This window comes from Erinaceus europaeus, chromosome 4, assembly GCF_950295315.1.
Source record: "Erinaceus europaeus chromosome 4, mEriEur2.1, whole genome shotgun sequence".
NCBI classification, from domain to species: domain Eukaryota; kingdom Metazoa; phylum Chordata; class Mammalia; order Eulipotyphla; family Erinaceidae; genus Erinaceus; species Erinaceus europaeus.
Window position 1 is genome coordinate 97711516 of NC_080165.1, and position 21185 is coordinate 97732700.

A 21185-nucleotide genomic window follows, 5' to 3' on the forward strand; every position below is an offset into this window, starting at 1 on the left:
TTTTTTTTCCTGTCTGCTTGTTTGCTTGCTTTTAAAGAATTACTTATAAAATTAAAAAACAGAAAATATAGACAAAGCCATAGGATAAGGGGGTAAATTTCCACACATTTCCCACCACCAGGGTTCCATATCCCATCCCCTTCACTGGAAGCTTTCTTATTCTTTATCCCTCTGGGAGCATGGACCCAGGATCCTTACAGGGTGTGGAAGGTCTGGGGTTTCTACATTGGTGAGGTGCTCTGCCCAGGGAAGTCAGGTTGGTGTCATGGTAGCATCTGTAACTTACTTGCTTTTTGGCACAGGATTATCCCTCGGACTTGGTGCCTACACCACTCCACCACTTGTGAAGCTTCTTCCTTACAAGTGGGAAGCAGGGGCTTTGTTGAGGCAAAGGAATGGATAGAGAGAATTTGGGAGCACAGACACTTTGTTGCATCATATTTTCACATATGGGATGTGGGAATTGGAGCACAAGCACATAGAAAGCAGGAATTTGGGGACTTGAGCACACTATGGGAGGCTTTTGGGTCAGGTAACTATACCTGAAATTTCCAGCAGGCCAATAGGAAGGCCTCCCTTCCCCCCCCCCCCACTTCACTTCTATCTGTCCTATCTAATAAAATGAGGGGGAGAAATGACCACCAGGAGTGGTGGATTCATAGTGTTAGCACTGAGCCTTAGCACTGGAGGCCAAAAAAGACTTTAAAAAAAAAAAAAAGCTCATAGAAATCACAGGTGTTCCCTTGTAATTCTTTCAAGAGACTCATTGATGAACTCACAGGGGAAGTGGTGGGGAAAGGTCCCAGTTAGCCTTCCACCTTCAACAGCTTAAACCCACATTCTCGAACATGGTAAACTGTGTGTTCTACCAGGTGAACCACCACGTGATTCCACAGAAATCCATAATTCTTTGTTGTGGATGGATGCTGTCCAAGGATGTTTGACAAGACCCTGGACTCCCACCCACCAGAAGCCAGTAGTATATTTCACTTCATATTGTAGCAGCCAAAAATCTCCAAATAGTGTCAGTGTCCTCTAGGAAGTAAAGTTGTTCATTGTTAAGGACTGATGCATAAGAATCTGACAAAATTAGAGTTGACTTTTCTGTTTAGGTATGCACTATCATGCTTAGGAAGGAAATGGAATGGAAAATTCAAAATACTACCATCAGAGACTAGCTAAATGGATGTGTCTTTATTTCCAGCCACATGACACATTAGTAACATGCTGCTAATATTAAACACATTTCCTGGGGACCCCATGGTGACATCTATTCTAACTCTCCTATCTCACTTGGTACACTGAGGGCCAGAGTCTCTTGTTTTCTAAGCTGAAACATGCAAAGCAAGCTAGGATTATTGCTAAGCCAAGATAACTTTTTCAGCATATCACCAGATTGGTGTTAGGGTAAATGTACATATAGGTATCAAAATCTGCATTTTTTGTCTTATAATATTTGATTTGCTTATTTTAATAAAAGAGAGAATGAGTGTGAGCTCCTGCTGAGCTTTGACTAAATTTTGGTTTATGTCCCTGCTAGGGACTGAACCTGAGACCTCAGAGCCTCAGGCATGGAAGTCTTGTTATATAACTATTATTCTATCTTTCCAGCCCCAAATGTTCTTCTTCTTGCTTAAAGATAATAGGCAAGGCTTTACAGTCTATACATCTTCTTCCCATGGTAACATGAAATTATGGGCCTCATGAAAGAGACTCTCTTGAAGGCCAAAGGAAGTACGTTTCAACCCTGCCATTTACTAGCTGTGTCACTCTGGGCAATCATGTTTTAACATCTCAGCTTTCCGTATGTTAAATGAAGATATGAATTTCATGCTTGCTTCATTAACAGAATTGTTTCAAGATGCAAATGAATAATAGATGTGAAAGGTCATAGTAAACTGGAAAATGCTGTGGCTACATGATCATTATCACCCTCATCACTCCTATTAGTGTTTTGGAAAGATGGATGTCTTCACAAACTGGCCTTTCTTATACCCTGCTCCCTTGGCTAAAAACTCATCTAACTAAGATATTTTTATTGGATTTAACTACTCAGGCAGGCTGTATTCAAGAACCCCAGTGGGTTTTAAATCTGCTCACTACTGGCTAAATAACATGTTTGAATAGAAAATAGCAAGTGATGATCAACATCTTATTCAGAGGCATAATAGCACTGCTGAAACTCCCCCTTCTTCTCCCCCTGTTATTATTAATGTGGTGTTATTACTTAACGTACATTGTGTCCCAGAGTGTGCTTGTTGCCTTTACATTAGCTGTACATAATGCCTGAGCCCTCCCTTCCAAAACCAGCCATTACAAAGGAGCAAGAGGAAATCACCAGTGGCGGCAGTAGTGGAAAGGCAGGAGTGTTTCGAGTTCGCTTACTGTGACCAGGCCTTTATTCTACGTGTCACATAATGAAATACCCTTACCTCTAGATTCAGAATTAACTAGAAGCTTGTGAGCACAGATTCAGCCAGGCACTCTGCTAGGTCCTTCCATGTCTATCATTGAATTTCTAGTCTTCCAGAACCAGCAGGTAGCTTTGTCTCTATGTGTCAGAGGTAGAATCTTAAGAGATTCAGAGACTCCAGACTCCAATGTATGCTTTCAGATTCCAAGTGCAGCACTCCTTTCATTAATTCCTATCGCTTCTGGATTAGGTGTGCTTGCATAATAAGAGTTTAACAAACAGCTGTGTGTATATGTGGTATATATGTCTCTCTCTCTCTCTCTCTCTCTCTCTACATATATATATATATATATATATATATATATATATATATATATGCTCTTGATCATGTCAGTGAAAACAGCACAAAGGAAATAAAGTTACAGAGCTCTGCCATTAATCTGTGTCCTAATTTCCCCAAAGCTAGACTTGACTGGCTGGTTCATTTTCTCAGTTGTTGTGTATACTCCAGCTCGATTACACTTAAGATTGCACTTGGTAGCCTTTAGGAACACAAAACAATACCAGAAAAACAATGAGAGGGATCACCCTTGATTACACATTAACATCCTTACCTAACAGGAGGAATCAGCAATACAATACCCCACTTCACCACCTCAAACTGTCTCAGATTGGGTTTTCCTGGGGGGAAGCCCAACAGAGAGCCCAAGTGATTCTTCTTTTTTTTAATGATTTAATTTTATTTAATGTCCATTTCTTGGATAAAGACAGGGAGAAACTGAGATAGAGAAGGAGATAGGAAGGGAAGTGCCCCCCCCCCACACACACACACTGCAGGTGGGGATCAGAGGCCTGAACCCAGGCCCTTGCATACTGTAACATGTGCACTCAATTGAGTGTGCCACCAGCCAGCCCCCAAGCTCAGGTAATTATTTTTATTATTATTATTTAATTATGAACGACAAGACCACCACCAGAGTTCTACATTCCAAACCCTCTATTGGAAGCTTTCCTATTCTTTATCCCTCTGGGAGCATGGACCCAAGATCTTTATAAGCTACAGAAGGTAGAAGGTCTGGCTTCTGTAATTGCTTTTCTGCTGGACATAAGCCCAGGAAATTCTAACAGCAGTACCTTAGCTCCAGCTGGTCTGCACCCAATCAACGCAGAAGGCCACCCACCTTCCAGTGGGCTGGGCCTTTGATCCCGGCGCTTGTTAGCACTGGTCATGTAAAAAAAAGGAATATCAGAGACTTGGATCTTTGTACACTCTTTTAGGTGTCAAGGAGCCAAAATTAAGAATTTATGCTGTCATTTTGGACCTAGGCTTATTTTCCCCATGTCTGCCTTCTCATTTGGGTGTCATTTAACAGTTTGCTTTGTAGAGTTTTACTGACCAGGACAGATGTTGGAGAAGCTCAAGAGTGCTGTTTCTCTCTCAGTTGCATCAGGCATGACTCTTTTTTGGAGCATTCATTCATGCTAGAAATCTGAGTGTGACAGTCACCTTTGTCCTTTTTCATTTGACTTCCCATGTCTAGGTGCAATTTGTTGTTCTGTTCCAAGAATTGGCGTGTGATTTCTATATATAGCTTTCACAACCTAATGTTTATTTGATTATCTTATTTGAGTTCCTTTCCAGCCTGAATGAGATGTCTGGAAGGAGGAAGATCTGATTTTCAGCCCCACTTCTTATAATTCTCTAAAATTGTGTGATTGTCTTGATATCAACTTCAAAGGGTTATTGTGTGAATTAAAAGATAATATGTGCAAATTGCTTACGGTGTCTATTACATAGCATGCATTCAGCAAATGTTATATTGTGTTCTCATGAATGTAATAATCTTTCTCTTTTAACTGTGATCTCTTAAGAAATGGGAACATTCCTGATTTGCTGCTCTTTCCTTAGCTTCTAGTACAGAGTTTGTCACACACAGTGAATGTTTACACAAACAAGTCACTTTCAGAATTAGGCTGTTGTTGTTGTTGTTGTTGTTGGTGGTGGTGGTGGTGGTGGTGGTGGTGGTGGTGGTGGTGGTGGTGGTGGTGGTGGTGTGTGTGTGTCTGTGTAGGGAGATTTGGAGCTTTAAGGATTTCTTTGATCAGTAACCAAATCCTCAAGTGGAAGTAAAAACTTAATGGAATTATCTTGTGCCATGCCCATCTTCTGTAGAACTTTCTAAGGGTGACATTTTTTTCTCTCTTCTGCATCCTCATGTATGATAAATTTTAAATCTAGACAAGTAAGACAGCTATCCTTAATACCTGGTTTCCCTGACAACCCTTCGTATAAATATCCAGAGCCTGTCAATATGAGGGAATGCCAGTGCAGGCGCAGTCTTAAGCCATCTTGAGACAAGACTTCAAGGCCAGAGTTAAAATATTGCAGTGTTTAAAATTACAATCCAACCTTTGGCTATGTTTGTTCAATGTATGACAAGGTCTGTGTAAAAGCATAGTCTTTTCAGGGTCACTAACGAGTAGAGTCACTTTGGCTATTATCCAAAGTCACTGGATAACTGTCATTGACAAGGTTTTTCTTTGGCTCTTGTTACTTAATCAGGAGAGTTTTTACTTTCTGTGTTCTGTAAAAGAACATACTCTCTAACCCAACTAGAAATTAATTAAGTGGCAACTCTAGCTCATCCTCTTTAACTCTCTTTACCTGCTCGCCATGAGCCTCCTGGGTGTTCAGAGTTCAATTGACCTGCAAGTTGGGCGTCTGAAGTGGGGACCAGAGTATCACAGGCAAGCCTGCACCTCAAAAAGATTGCAAGAGACTCTGAAAAGGAAGAGCACCTCATTAATGCACAGCAACATGGTGCGTGGTTAATTGCAGCCTGTGAAGCTGCCCTTTGAATGGTTTCCTGGCAAGGAGGAGGTGAGTGTGGAAAAGGAAGAATGGGAATGTGAAGAGAATGAACAGTGTTCTTCCCCGTCTTGATGAATTTGTGAATAAACAACTGTATGGTGTGTGTGTGTGTGTGTGTGTGTGTGTGTGTGTGTGTGTGTGTGTGTGTGTATTTTTATGGCAGTTTGGCCTCAAAAACTACTAGGCCATTCTTTTGTTATTATTTGGTTGTTTACTTTCCTGATAGGGAAAAAAGAGACACCACAGCATTGCTCTGTCACACGGAGTTTTCCCGGCCACCCTGGTACTTCCATGTGGTGGTAGGGTTTGAAGCCAAGGCTTTGTGCATAGTGAAGCATGCACTCTACCCCCTACCTGTTGAGCTCTCTCCTGACCCCAATACAACTACAATATTTTCTGATTAAACTGCCTTCTGGGTAAATTCAGAAAGGCAAGGGAACTTCTGGATACAGCAGGTACTACTATCTGAATTCAGATATTTGCCTTCTTTCTGTTTTGCACACATTCTATTTTGTGGCAACAGTGGTATCTTACAGTCTTAGAGCAAAGCTTCTCAACCTTTGAAAAATGCATTCTTACCCCCCACCTCCTGCCTTGAACCTTTTAAAGATTTTGTTTTCTCTTATTGCATCTTCTACCATGCAGTTTTAATGCAAATGTCATAATATCCAAAGTAAGTTCAACTCATAAGAAGAAATGTTTGCACCATCAAGAACATGAGCGGTGGGAGGTTGAAACAGCTCACATGGACAGTGCACTGCTTTGCCATGTTTATAACCCAGACTCACGCCTGGCCCTCACTGTACTGAAGAAAGATTTTGTGTTATGGTCTCTTTCACTCTCTCTAACTCTTCATCTCTGTGTCTCTATATTTCAAAAATAGTGGTATTTTTTAAAATAAGGAAGGAGGCAAGGTGTCAAACAAGAAAAACCTTCATTCTTAGTGGTTTGAGCAGCAAGTGTGTGTGTGTGTGTGTGTGCGCGTGCGCGTGTGCGCGCGCGCATGTGTTGGGGGGGTACTTTTAACTGATTAAGCTGACTGTACGTCTTATGTTCTCTCTCTATCACATTTCTGCCCTGAGGTTATACGTGACATCTTTTCTGCACACAGGTACTTGGATACATTTGAAGACTACAGACAAATAGATCTTGACATATTCTGATAAAACACCACAACATCTAACTTTAAATAGACCAGTATCTTGAGAGCCCTTCCCTCCAATGTCTTTCACATCTCACCAGTCTCTTTCCACTTCCCCCCTACCCAACAAAATAAACCATTACACTGAATGCAGTGATGAGGCTTTTTGGAATATGTGTCACCTCTCCCTCAAATATACTATAATTTTCTTAAAGCAGTCACCTAGTGAATGAATGAATGAATGAGTGAATGAATAAATGAATGAAGTAGGTGCATCTGTGTATCCCCATCACAAGGAGTCATTTTCCATAAATATTGTTTGTCTACATGTATTGTTTTATTTGCCCTAAACTACTCATGGAGTGCCTTCTCTGTGTCAGACACCGCTAAGTATACATACATAAATACATACTGCAGCTATAATAATAAGAATTGCTGCTTCTAAAAATATTAAGTCCAGGCTAAGCAGAAGCTAATATAATTTTCTCCTCAGTGCATTGAAAAACCTATTAGTTAAGAAGGTGGCTATATTTCAGGAAATTAAACCACTGTAACAGTCCAGTTCACAAATCAGAACTCCCAGTGCTTTGTAACACTCCATTTCATCACAGAAAGGACTGGGGGCTTGTGCAAGCAGTCTATAAATGCTTCAGTGACCATCCGCCAATCCTCCGAGCTTCACAAAACGAAATGAAGTATGTTTCTTGCCAGGAATGACAGGAGATGTGGTTTCATTGCCACTGATGTGAGAAGGAGTGTGTGACTAGATCTGTGGTCTCCTGACTTGCTTCTCTTTGCCTCTGTCACCACCTTGAATCACTGATATTTGTGGTGGACAGTTGCTTAGTAGGTCTCTGAATAGGGAGCCCTTCAGGGTTGTGTTGTTATAAATAATTGTTCACGTAACACTTAATAGAGGCAATTGTCACCTATAAGGACCAGATTGGAGACTATGATAAGATTTCCTTCCCAGTTTGTACAGTGGGAAGATGTGAGGTGTGTAATTCAACGTTCCTATTGATTTGCTCCTTAGATTGTCACAGAAAGGGCCACGTGTTGGCACATCTGGTTGAAAGTATGCATGACAATGTGTAAGAACCCAAGTTCAAGTCCAAGGTTCCCACCTGCAGGGTTAAGCTTCACAAGTGTTGAAATAGTGTTGCAGGTGTCTTTCTCTCTTCCTCTGTCTCTCCCTTCCTTCTCAATTTCTCTGTCTCTATCCAAATAAATAAGTTTATTAAAAATATATCTTTAAAAAAATGTCACAGAAGGGACCTAGACCAGCTTTGATCGACATTACTTTGCTGCTTATCACTGGAGCTCACTGCCAGCACCACAAAACCACTGTTCCCTGCAGGTAGGGAGCCTGGGGACTCAAACCTGGATCCTTACATGGGTCCTTGCACATAGTATGTGTGCTTAACTGGGTGTGCCGCTGTCCAGCCCCCTTACTTTGCTGCTTTTGAAAAAAGAAGCTGCCAGGTTCTAGCCCAGCCGCCACCACACTAGAGCAAATTGCACTGTGATAATGTCTTTCCCTCTCTTCCTCTGTCTCTGTCTTTCTATCTAAAAATTTGACTGTGGTGGGTTAAGTGCACGTGGCACGAAGTGCAAGGACTGGCGTAAGGATCTCGCTTGAGCCTCTGGCTCCCCACCTGTAGAGGAGTTGCTTCATAGGCAGTGAAGCAGGTCTATAGGTGTCTACCTTTATCTCCCTCTCTCTGTCTTCCCCTCCTCTCTCCATTTCTCTCTGTCCTATCTAACAATGATGACATCAGTAACAACAACAATAATAACTACAACAATAAAAACAACAAGGGCAACAAGGGGGAAGTTTGGCTGTGAAACCCAACTGATGACAATTTTTTTAAAAAATAATAAAATAAAATAAACATCCAGGAAACCTTTTTGACTTCACAGTAAGTCAATCATACATGGTTCATGATGTATAGGGTGATGTAGAGAGAGAATTAGATTTCCACCTGTTCTTGCTTTGAGAAATATCTTTTCTCCTTATACACCCAAGCATGCAGGTGAAACACTTCAGTTTGGAGTTACCTTGTTTCTACAAGATGCTTGATGATCCATTGAAAATGATCCTGCCAACAAGAAAGGCCTTAAGAAATACAGTATTTTTTGTTTCTGAGGGTTACAGGAACACCTGGACTGCTTAACTGTATATATTTCTGGTCCTTTCCCCAAACTGGGAGAATTATACCCTTAGGAATGATTCAAGAAAGCTTTTTTTTTTTTTAAAGATATAATTATTTACTCATGAGAGAGAGGAGAAGGGAGAGAAAGAAAGCCTGAGCATCACGCTGGCACATGGAATGCCGGGGATTGAACTCAGGACTTTATGCTTGAGCGCACAATGCTTTCTCCGTTGTACCACCTCCATGGCCACAGAATCGGAATTTTTTTATAGACATCCTCCAGAGTACTAATGCTCCTTTCTATTGTTTCCCTTCTCAAATTGCTAGAATATGTTTTAGAAATACAGTAGAGATTGTCTTTTAGCTAATACAAAAGATAGTTTTCTTCCAACTATCTCCAGGATACTGTCTAGTGTTCTTCAGCTTGATGTAAAATGTTCTCCAGTATTTGACCTGTTCCTGCTTTTATATCCTTCCCCCTTACTTCCAACTTAAAGTTCTACCTAGGTGTATCCAACTGTAGCTACTTTGCAAACACACATCTAACTGTTTATATCTCTGTGCCTTCGCTAATGCTGATTCCTCTCTGATCCTACTTTTTTCTCAGTAAATTATAAACTCGTTTATTCAAGATCAAATGTAAGGGCTGGAGAGATAAATCACTAGGTAGGGTGTATGCCTTGCCATGCACACAGCCTAGGTTAGAGCTCTGGCAACATATGGGAGTGACACAGCTGTTATGCTTCAGCCCTTTCCCCACCCACCCACCCCTGACCTGATTGAAGACATCAGTCAGGAATTGTAAAATCACATATGCAGGGGCCCTGGCTGAGTAAAAAGAAAAAAAAAAAAAAGACTAAATCTAAGCTCCGTCTCTTCCTCTCTCATTACTTGCTCTTCCTCCCTGCTATACCACTCTAAATTCTCTTATACTAAACTACTGCTGTGCACATACTAGGAGTTTCTCAGAATCAGTGCATGCCATCCTATAATTACAGATGCAGGGGCTAGTTTCCAAGATGGCCATCAGCAATCTCTATCTCCTTGTACTCACACCCTCACTACCCCTCCCCACACTGCAAAGTGCTGACCTATGTAACCATTAAGACAGTGTAGAACTGATACAGTGTGACCCTTGAGGCTCAGTTATACAAGTCCTCCAGCTTCTGGCTTGTTTTCTCTGGGTGGCCTGAAACTGTTTTGTAAAAACAGTCAAGCAGCCCCCCTGGGGTGAACTGTATAGCAAGGAGGCTTCTTAAGTAATAGCCAGCATCAATTCCAGACACCTGTGAGCAGCCATTTTTTTAAAATATTTATTCCCTTTTGTTGCCCTTGTTGTTTTATTATAGTTATTATTGTTGTTGATGTCATTGTTGTTGGGTAGGACAGAGAGAAATGGAGAGAGGAGGGGAAGACAGAGAGGGGGAGAGAAAGATAGACACCTGCAGACCTTTGATTCCGTGTAGTTCCTCATCCTGTACCTCCATACAAAATGTTCCATAAATGTTTGTTTAAATCATCTTAACTGAGCCCACTGGAGTTGTTTGTTTGTTTACTGTCAGAGGTAATTACAAATGTATATGTTTTATCTCATAGATGTGAATCATAACTTTTCTGCAGTGCTTTATATAGTTAATAAGATGAACAATTAACAACTACAGTCAATACATAGAGTTGATCCTTAAGCAGTATAGGGAGCAGGGAAACTCCTATATCAATGGAAACTCACATGTAACTTGTGACCCCCCCCCCAATTTTTTATTGTAATCACTCATTGGTGTCCAAGGTGATTGGTTTCAGAACCTTCAAGGATACCAAGATCTGAGGATGTTCAAATTCCTTCTAGTCAGTGCTCTGTGTCTTTGGTTTTATATCCATGGTTGGTTAGATCCAGGAATGCTGAAATGGCACACAAAAAAAGTAGCTTTGTATGAATGAACTTGAGCAATTCAAATCCATAGTGTTCAAGAGTCAACTGTATAATGCCAGTCTCATAGCCCTGTGAAAATTTATATTGTAAATGTGGATTAAAAAAAGATAATATGTACCTGTGTCCAGATAGTGGCACACCTGGCACGTGTTACCATGCACATTACCATGCTTGAGGATCCGAGTTCAAGCCCCCACCCCCATCTGCATCAGGGAAACTTCACAAGCTGTGCAATACTGCTACAACTCTCTTTCCTTTCTGTCTCTTACTCTCTGTCAGAAAGAAAATGAAAAATATATATATATGGCTTCCAGGAATGGTGGAGTTGTGCAGGTACCAAGGTCTAGCAGTAAACCCTTTTTCTCTTCTCTCTTTCTCTTCTTTCTCTTTCTCTTCTCTCTTTCTCCTCCTCTATGTGGATAAAATTTTTCTGAAAGTGGTGGAATTGTGCAGATATAAATACCAAATAAAATCGAGAGATAGAGAAGGAGATGGCATAGTAAAGAGCCCTTATCATGTAGCAAGTAGGATACCAGGTTCTTAATTTTCTTGCCTCATTTAATCCTTTTTTATTTTTAACTTTTTAAAAAAATTTTTTTTAATATTTATTTATTCCCTTTTGTTGCCCTTGTTGTTTTATTGTTGTAGTTATTATTGTTGTTGTCGTTGTTGGATAGGACAGAGAGAAATGGAGAGAGGAGGGGAAGACAGAGAGGAGGAGAGAAAGATAGACACCTGCAGACCTGCTTCACCGCCTGTGAAGCGACTCCCCTGCAGGTGGGGAGCCGGGTCATTTAATCCTTTTATAAACCTCATATGACACGTATGGCTTCATTTTCTGTTTTCATTTGTCTATTTTGTAGGTAGGAGATTAAGGGTTAGAGAGAGGAGTTTACCTGTCTAGAAATGGTGAAGCTGAAAAGGGAATCCAGCCAGACACCAAGTTTGTGTTTATTTCATGATTCTTTTCCCAGCTATCTCATAAAGTTCTGGCCCACTTGAGCCTTTCCATTTCTCAACAGAATATAATTAACTCTTTACAGAATATAATGCAGGTGGGTTTCAAAGATGACCATTCAGAAACAACATGAAATACAAATGATTTTTCAAATATTCTGCAGCCAGAATGACTTTTTTTAGGCAATGATAACATCAGTAACTACAACAATAAAACGACAAGGGCAACAAAAGGGAATAAATAAATATTAAAAATTATATATAAAAAAGTCAGTCAAGGTGATTTTTAATCCACAGGAAACTATTGATGTGGGTTTTTTAAAACGTGTATTTTGAGCAATAAATATTTCCGGGATGATGAAAGAAAACTTACAGACTACACATATAATATGTCCCTAGGAGGAAACAGGATACACTATCATTCTTATTTTCCAGATGAGAAAATTAGTCTAGAGAGACTTAGCAGCCAAACACACCCAACTCCTAGGTCTTTGTAATTGCCATGAAAAACTGCTTATGGTGAATGAAAGTTTGGCTGGAGAGACAGGGGCTCCTTTATAACCCTGCTAAATCAGAATTGAAAAACCTGTGTGAGCTGGCTAGGTATCATGGGAAAAGAGAAGACATAAATACTTGCATCATTTAGAGTAGATTTAAAGTTGGGGTGAGAAAAGACTCAGTTTTTCATCCCTCAAACTCCACATGTTAAAATAATAATGCCTGGGACCAGGCATTATTACACAGTAGAGCACACGTGTTACTATGCTCAAGGACTGGGGTTCAAGTTCCTAATCCCCACCTGCAGGATGGGTGAGGCAGGCTTCATAACAAGTGAAGCTATTAATGTCTGTCTTTCTCCCTCTCCATCTCTCCTTCCCCTCTCAAAGTCTCTCTCTTCTATCAAAAGGAAGGAAGGAAGGAAGGAAGGAAGGAAGGAAGGAAGGAAGGAAGGAAGGAAGGAAGGAAGAAAGGAAGGGAGGAAGAAAGGAAAAAAAATGGTTGCCATGAGTGGAGTGGTGAATGTGTTGTGCAGGCACCAAGCCCCAGTATTATCTCTAATGGTAATAAAAAATAAAAGGTATAGGTGAGCTATGCAGACAGCATAATGGATATGCAAAAAAGACTTTCATGCTCTGAGATCCAGGTTCAATTCCCAGCCAGCACCACCATAAACCAGAGTTTCACAGTGCTCTGTTATAAATAAATAAATAAACAAACAAATAAATAAGCATCACTTTGTTAAAACCAGTCCTTTTCCTGCATGGTCTTTGTCTATCAAGGGTCAGAAACTTGATATCACTGTTGAGTCATTACTTGTTTCAGCCTGTTTTGAAGCAGTCCCTTCTGCAGGTGTTGTCTGTTTCCCCCTTGGCCTCCATCATTAGCCAGGTCCGATTTCCTTCGTATCTTTCCTGTGGATATCCTGGCATCTATTGAAGTGCTCTTGAGCAACTTCCCTTTGAGTCCACCCACCAAAGAATTAACTGCTTTGGAAAAGTGCATCTCCCTTTAAGAATAGGCCAACACCCCACTTTTCCATAAGAACCCCAGACAATGAGAGCTGTGTCCACTCCTTCAAGGAAGTAGCATTCCTGAGCATGGCTGCATGTCAGCTAATTACATTTCCAGACATGCTGCTTAGAATTATTAACAGCTGTAGTGAGGATCATATTCTGCCCATTGAAAGCAGCCTAACCTTCATTTTATTATCATTTTAATTGCAGGAACTCTATGGCATGTTTATCATGATGAAGGACACACTAGGATATTGCTCTTCCAGGTGTTGTGGTCCTGGTAGGATGCTCAGGGTTAATCTGAAAGATGCCCACCAGGTCTCTGCGGCTTATCTCCATTGACCTCAGGACTTAAAACTCCTGGGTGGGTTGCCATTTATTGCAGGGTGGGATTGAGGTCAACACCAGCATGTGTAGCACCAGGAGACTGCCCCCAAAAGGCTGTAGTGGGGGACCCCACCCCTCTTTCCACTTGACACCAAGGACAACTGCTCAATTCAGAGATCTGGAAGAGGAGGCTGAGTTTCCCTGTATGGAACTCACTTTGTAAATCTCCTACTCATTTATATAGGAAAGATGATGAGTGACTTAATTCACCTGACAAAACTCTCCACTTCTGACTGCTCCTTGACTGGTTTTGTTTGTGTTATTCATAGAGAGAGAGGGTGGAGGGAGATGGCACAGCAATAGAGCCTCCTCTGGTGCCATAGTACTTCCCATGTGGTTCTGGGATTCAGATTGGGGCTGCTTTCTCTCTAACCCTGAATTCCTCCTTGCTGTTAAAAATAGATAAATAAATAAAAGTCCCATACTTTCTTGCTGTTATCAAGATCAAATTCCTGAAGCAAGTGTTGACCCCCATAGTGTAAGGTTAAATTACTTGTCTGAAGTCCCCCATTCCTAGGAACAGCTGTCAGAAGTGGAAGGAGCAGGGAAACTATGTATTCTCCCTGGGATCATGCTGACCCTGGGCTTCCAGTTATGGAGACTGTAGCATCTAATTGAGGAAAACGTCAGAGGCAGGATTTGAACCTGGTTAGCCCCATGGTGGTGCACACTCATTAAATGAATTAATCCATCTTGAGAAGTGGACACACTGTGATCACCACCAAGAAAAAAATGGTCTTGTCCCATCCCAGAGCAGAAGATAAGCATGGGCAGTATGTGAGCTGAGCCAGAGGAAAGAACACATCTTTCGTAGGGTGCCATCACCCGATCTGGTGCTGGTCACCAGATGATGATGCCTTCTAAGTTGATGTGGAGGAAGGCAGATCAAAGGATGCTTCTCACAGCACGAGCTGTTGATAATAAATGTGTGTGTGTCTCCCTGCATATTCCTTTCCCCAAAGAGCCTCCATTTTCTCTTCTTATCTGTTTTCTGTTTAGTTTTGGTTTTGCCCCAAATATAAGCTCATCTGAAAGCTTCCTTTACCTCTAATTGAATGCTCTAACTTAACTGATTATGTATTCAGCTGGGGACTAGGGACCACATTCAGGCCCGGGCTCACACTAAGATGAATTTATTCCTCGGGTTCTACTGTTTGGCCATGACACTGCCCCTCACATGTATGTTAAAATCCCAACCATGGGGTTTTCAAAGTATACCAAATTCCCAAATATCTTGGTTATAACTATTGCCTTCTTAAACTCTCTTTTTTAAAAAAAATTTTTTTTTAATATTTATTTTTTTTATTTTATTTATTCCCTTTTGTTGCCCTTGCTGTTTTTTTTTTATTGTTGTAGTTATTATTGTTGTTGTCGTTGTTGGATAGGACAGAGAGAAATGGAGAGAGGAGGGGAAGACAGAGAGGAGGAGAGAAAGATAGACACCTGCAGACCTGCTTCACCGCCTGTGAAGCGACTCCGCTGCAGGTGGGGAGCCGGGGCTCGAACCGGGATCCTTATGCCAGTCCTTGTGCTTTGCACCACCTGTGCTTAACCTGCTGCGCTACAGCCCGACTCCCGCCTTCTTAAACTCTTAAGACAGCAGGAACCTTCCCTATTATCAATAAAACCCATATTTCTCCCAGTCCTGGAACCTCTGGGGTGTGGCTCATTTTCCTTCACACTTCTCTGGATCCATACCATTTGATACTGAATCTGCTAATCTCAACCAGATCAGTGCAGCCAGTACCACCTCTACAAGTTTCACTTTAGACTGTGTCCAAAAATACCAGGCCTGGAATGTCAACCCTGCAGCTCCATTACTCTGTAACCAAGTTGCATGATACCAACCTGATTTCCCTGGGCAGATGACCCCACCATGTGTCCTGGAACCCCACCTCTCCAAAGCCATACCCCACAAGGGAAGGGTAGTGACAGTAGTGATAGTATGGATTGACCTGCCAACGCCCATATCCAATGGAGAAGCAATTACAGAAGCCAGACCTTCCACCTTCTGCACTCCACAGTGATCCTGGGTCCATACTCCCAGAGGGATAAAGAATAGGAAAGCTATCGAGGAATGGGATGGGATACAGACTCTGGCGATGAGAATTATGTGGAATTGTATCCCTCTTATCCTGCAGTCTTGTCAATCATTATTAAATCAATGAAATAAAGAAAAAGAAGGAAGGGAGGGAGGAAGGAAAGAAGGATGGATTCTAAGTGTTGGGTTGATTTAGTTGATCTAGTTGATCTAGAAATGCCTCACCCAGCATTTCTGGTGTGTTGCCCCTACCCAGTGTCTCCTGAGTTGACGGAAACCAAAATAGATGAAAAAAAAAAAATGATTACCAAGCTTCAATTCTGGCACATTCTCAAGAGATGGGGGAGGAGTTCCAAAGGCCAAGGCTTTCAGGAAGAAGAGTTTTATAAAGACCACCCAAAAGAATTATTCAGACTCTTTAGGCTTCAAGTCTGAAAGCAATAGCTAACAAGGAAACTATCTCCCTGGACTGGGCAGTGGTGCACCTGGTGGTACACACATTACCATACACAAGGGCTGGGTTCAAGTCCCCAGTTCCCACCTGCAGCTGGGGCTTGGGGTGGGAGGCACTAATGTTCAAGCAGTGCTGCAGGTGTCTCTCTTTCCCTATTAATCTCCCCCTTCCTTCTCAGCTTTTCTCTATTCTATGAAAAAAAAGGATAGAGAGAGGGTGGGGGTGGGAGAGAAAGGTAGGTAGGAAGGTAACTCCCAAGGAAGGGTAATGTGTTTGGGGAAACAAATGCAGGCTTTCCCCTGGCCAGTTTCACTGGTCACTTTGCATCCTGCTTGCTATGATTCAGGATAATTCATTCATTTATATATATAAAATTTCTTTTGGATAGGCAGAAATTGAGAAGAAAGGTAAGAGAGAAAAGGAAAGAGAAACAGAGAGATACCTGTCACCACTCAGAGACTTCCTCCCTGAAAATGAGGATTCGGGGCTTGAACCCAGATCCTTGTGCATGGTAACATGTGCTCTCTACTAGGTGTGCCACTTCTCACTCACTAAGTCACTTATCTTCATGTGCTGTCTATCATCCAACCATCTGCAACCTACTGTCTATCCATCCCAGAGGTATTTTACACCTATATGTAGAGAGCATTGCACAATACCCATGTAATGCTACCGCCACCTCTGCTGGCTGTTAGGTTTGTTCCTCCAGTACTTGTCTTCTTTAAGTTTATTTTTATTTTCTTTTATATATGATTTTCCCTTTTGTTGCCCTTGTTTTAAGTTATTATTGTTATTGATGTCATCATTGTTGGCTAGGACAGAAAGAAATGGAGAGAGGAGGGGGAGAGAAAGATAGACACCTGCAGACCTGCTTCACCACTTGTGAAGCCACTCCCCTGCAGATGGGGTCCTGGGGGCTCGAAGCAGGATCCTTACGCCAGTCCTTGCACTTCGCACCACGTGCACTTAACCCGCTACAATACCGCCTGACTCCCTATTTTTATTTTGTATTGCCACCAGGGTTTTTGCTGGGGCTCAGTGCCTGCATTATAAATCCACTGTTCCCAGTGGCCTCTCTCTCTCTCTCTCTCTCTCTCTCTCTCTCTCTTTTTCTCCTATCTTTGAGTAGAAGTTTCAAAAGAAGGAGGAGACAGAAAGGAAGAAAGACACCTGCAGCATAGCTTCTTCACTCATGAAGCTTCCCCTCTGCAGATGGGGACTAGAGCTTGAACCCAGGTCCTTGTGTGTGGTGATGTCTCTACTGGTTGTACTGCCACCCAGCCCCAGCTCTCCAGGACTTTTTTTCACCCTTGACTGTGCTTTATGTCCCATGAGACTTATGCTTAAGAGTAATGTCCATCACTTTCTCTCTGGCTTCTGCTTAGCTTTGTCTAAAAGAGCACTCTAGTGAGCCTCAGGTGGTGTGAGAGGTCAGGATCTCTCCCCATCTTCTCCTGCAGAATTGCCACTGAGAGATAGTCACAAAGAGACAGAGTCCCTGTACTGCAGACCACTACACCAGTCTCTTCCTGCAGCTATTCTCTCAGCCCAGCAGCTTCTGACAGTGGCCCTATAGGACTTGGGTGGCAGTAGCTTCCCAGTTCTTCTCCTAGAGTTCTAGGCAACTCTTTGTCACCATTCCTCAGTGCTGAATACTCTTGGGTAAGTAGTCCTTTTACCCTTACTCTTTCCTCAGATAACCCAGCTTGAGGGTGCTGTTCCCACCCACAGCTTCACTGGTACAGTGCAGTAAGTGCTGGAAATAGCCTGTGTTTTATCTGTGACAGAAGCTCAGAAAAGGCATAGCTATGAGGTGACAGTGCCAGACTCTGATTCCTTGGGTGTATACTTTCAGAACCCCATCTTTGTTGCTGCACTGCATCCCACAGGACCACCCCACTTCATGGTTAACTAAATCATGGAAATGATAAGGGGAAATCAGGAAGAAGGGCAGAAATATATATATCTGAGAATCGTTTGTGTACCAGAATCCTTTAATCTTTTAATTTTCACATCAACCAGGTAATACTGACAGGATCTTCTATAAGAGGATCTTCATTTTACAGATAAAGAAACATAGAGATAGTATTTATATGGGGATGGAGCTGAGTTTTAACAGTTGTTTCCTTTTTTTTTAACTTTTATGGAAGGGGTTAATGGTTTACAGTCAGCAGCAAATACAGTTGTTGGTACGTGTGTAAAATTTCTCAGTTTCCTACAAAAACACTGTCACCCCCAGCCTAGGTCCTCTGCCGTCATTGTGCCTCAGAACCTTAAAGCACCCCCTCCAAACCCCAGAGTCCTTTACTTTGGTGCAATACACCAAACACAGTCCAACTTCTCTTTGTGTTTCCCTTTCTGTTCTTGTTTCTCAATTTATGTCATGAGTGAGATCATCCCATATTCATCTTTTATTCTCCCATATTCTCTTTGTGGCTTATCTCACTTCACATGATTCCTTCACACTTCATCCAAGATGACACCTTCTTCACCTCATCCTGTTTCTTTCTTTTACTACCTTCCCCATGCTGCCCAGAGACCTGGTGGTAGGGACTCCAGAGTTGGTGCTTTCTTTTTCTGAGACCAACACATGGTGGGTGGTTCAGCCCATCAGTTTATGTTTTCTGGTTAAACTGTACTTGCTTATGAAAAAAAGTCCTTTGCAAAAACTCAAAAGAAGGAATAGCTAAAATGGTATTTTCAAATAAATCAAAGATGAAAGCATATCATGAAATGGGTGTGAGGGACCAGTCTGTCCATCTCAGAAGAGAAGTCCGTTATCTCAAAACAATCACTCTTGGTAGTTTCTTCATTCACAACATAAATTCAGGTGGTGGTGTTGTCATGCTGTTTGATTACACATAGAAGTTATTAAGCAAAGGCGTTTTTATAACTTTCTGTCTTCTAAACTTAATTAGTAAATTTTGGTCCATTTTAGTCCACATTGTTTTATAGTCATTACACAGTTTGTTGTCAAATAAAAATAATGCCATGTGTTAACTGCTCTACTTTGGGGCATTTAGATTATTAAAATGTCTTTACTCTTTCAGCATGGTGACAAAAGTCTTTGGGAAGAAAACTTCAACTTTCATTTAAAATAAAATCTAATGGGGGGGTGAGGAGCAGTGAAATGGCTCACCTGCAAAGGGTACCTGCTTTGTTGTATATGTGACCTAAGCTCAAGCCAGCCCACACTGCAACAGAGGAAGCTTCTATTCTGTGTTCGCTTTTTCTCTCTCTTATCTCTGCCTTTCTTCTTCTGTTTGAAAAAGTCAGCCTGATGCTGTGAAGTCCTGGTAATAAACATACATACATATAGTTGTTTTTTTTTTTTAATTAAGAACAGTATTCACCAAATGGAAGTATAAGGACTAAAAGGATGAGTAATTTTCTGAATCTTGGAAATGTAACAACATTCCCATTAATAATAAGGGTTCTGTTACAATTACTAGCTTCTTGAAAATAAGAAGTATGCTTTGGCTTCCTTGGCAACTCTCCACATAAATTGGAGAACCTGCCTATAGTGACCTTCATAAACAGCTTGTGCCTTTGAAAGCATTTGTCACACTGACAGTATGTATCATTTTTAGACTTGCCTTTTAATGCTAAGGGGTACCAGTATCTGTAACTTGCCAATGATTCTATTATTGCATCATTATGGCATGTGAGAAATTTTTAGAATAGATGCTTTATGACTTACTCATTTCTGCCGTGTGTGTGTATGAGAACTCTTTACGACTTGGTAAAAAATGTATAGATTATGACCAACTCTCGTGTGCTCATCTGAGGAAAAGGCAGTAACATTAATAGCTTTAATTACAGCTTTAAAAATTAGGTAAATATAGCTTTAACAAAATCACTAAGTAGGAATATTTATTGGCTCAAGATAATGAAAGGTGACTGGGATGGGAGAGATAGCTCACTGGGTAAGGAACATGCCTTGTCATGTGTACAGCCCAGGTCTGAGCCCTGCAACTACATGAGAGCATCACAGCACCGAAGAGAGCTCAGGTTCTGGGTCTCTCTCTGTCTCTAAGTGAATAATAAGTTAGCCCAAGAGCAGTGAAATCACACCTGTGTAAGGACCTCAGCTCCACAAAACAAAACAAGATGACTTAGAAAATACATTTATTTAGGAACAATTAGGAACTGGTTGTGATATACACATATGTATTTCAATTTTTAATTTTTTTTCTTCTGTTATGTGTATTAATTTTCCAATGAGTCTATATATCACAAAAATTATTTTATAAAATCTTAGCATAATGTTTGCCTATAGTTGTTATTTCACAAGCATAACTTTTCTCCTCTTTTGATTCAGATACATTTTATTCCCCCCAAACTTCACATGCCTGGGGCAGGAAACATGATAATCATTCAGTAGTAGAGCACATAGTTTGCATATATGGATGCCCTACGTTCAATCCTTTGCTCTAAGAATCAGTTTGCCATTAGCAATGCTACCATTGTTAATTTCTTGGTAATAAGTGCTCTTTTAGACATTTCTATGCATGAATTCTTGCTGTTTACATAGTGATTATTCTACTATATATGTGTTTGTGTCCCTTTTGTACTTAACATAAAAATATTTTTCCACGTTATTGGTCTTAAACAGAAAAGAAAATATATAGTTTCACACCACACACAGTTTTTTTTTGCTATATATAAATTACATAAACAGCTATTCAAGAAAATATACATTAGTTTATTCCAAAATTTCTGTTGTATCTTCTTTTTTAATTTTTTTATTATCTTTATTGGATAAACAGTCAGAGGAAAGGAGAAGGAAGGGGGAGATAGGGAGAGAGACAGAGACACCTGAAGCTCGTAATGCTTTCCTCCTGCATATGGGGACCAGAGGTTTGAACCTGGGTCCTTGAGCACTGTAACATGTGCTCTCAACCAGGTGCTCCACCACCCGGCCCCTCTGTTGTATCTTCTATATATCTAACACAACTTTTAATGCTTAGACAGAAAACTAATGTGATGATTTTGCTGTTCTTGTACCTCCCCTTCCCACCTTGTCTAGTCTGAAGTTTCCTGGATCCCAAACAAGCATTACTCTGGGATTTATGGCCTGATGAAGCTCGTGCTTACCAAGACTCTTCCTGCCAACCTGGAGCGGGTCATTGTACTTGACACAGATATCACCTTTGCGACTGACATTGCAGAGCTGTGGGCTGTATTCCACAAGTTCAAAGGTACTTGTAGCCTGTTTTTTTTAATTAATATTATTTGTTTGTTTGTTTGTTTGTTTTTCTCTGTTATCTTTGAAGGTGTCTATATGCCCAGAATAATGATGTCTTTAAAAAAAAGTTGAGAT

At 41.1% G+C, this 21185-nt stretch overlaps 1 protein-coding gene across 5 annotated transcripts in view; it reads left to right on the forward strand.

The window, feature by feature from the left end:
• LARGE1 (LARGE xylosyl- and glucuronyltransferase 1) overlaps positions 1-21185 on the forward strand; it is a 705604-nt gene that overhangs the window by 361581 nt on the left and 322838 nt on the right. For all 5 annotated transcript variants that reach the window (XM_060190108.1, XM_060190109.1, XM_060190106.1 and 2 more), the window contains one exon: positions 20892-21063. In XM_060190108.1, the coding sequence (XP_060046091.1) occupies positions 20892-21063 (172 nt within the window). The remainder of the gene's footprint in view (positions 1-20891; positions 21064-21185) is intronic.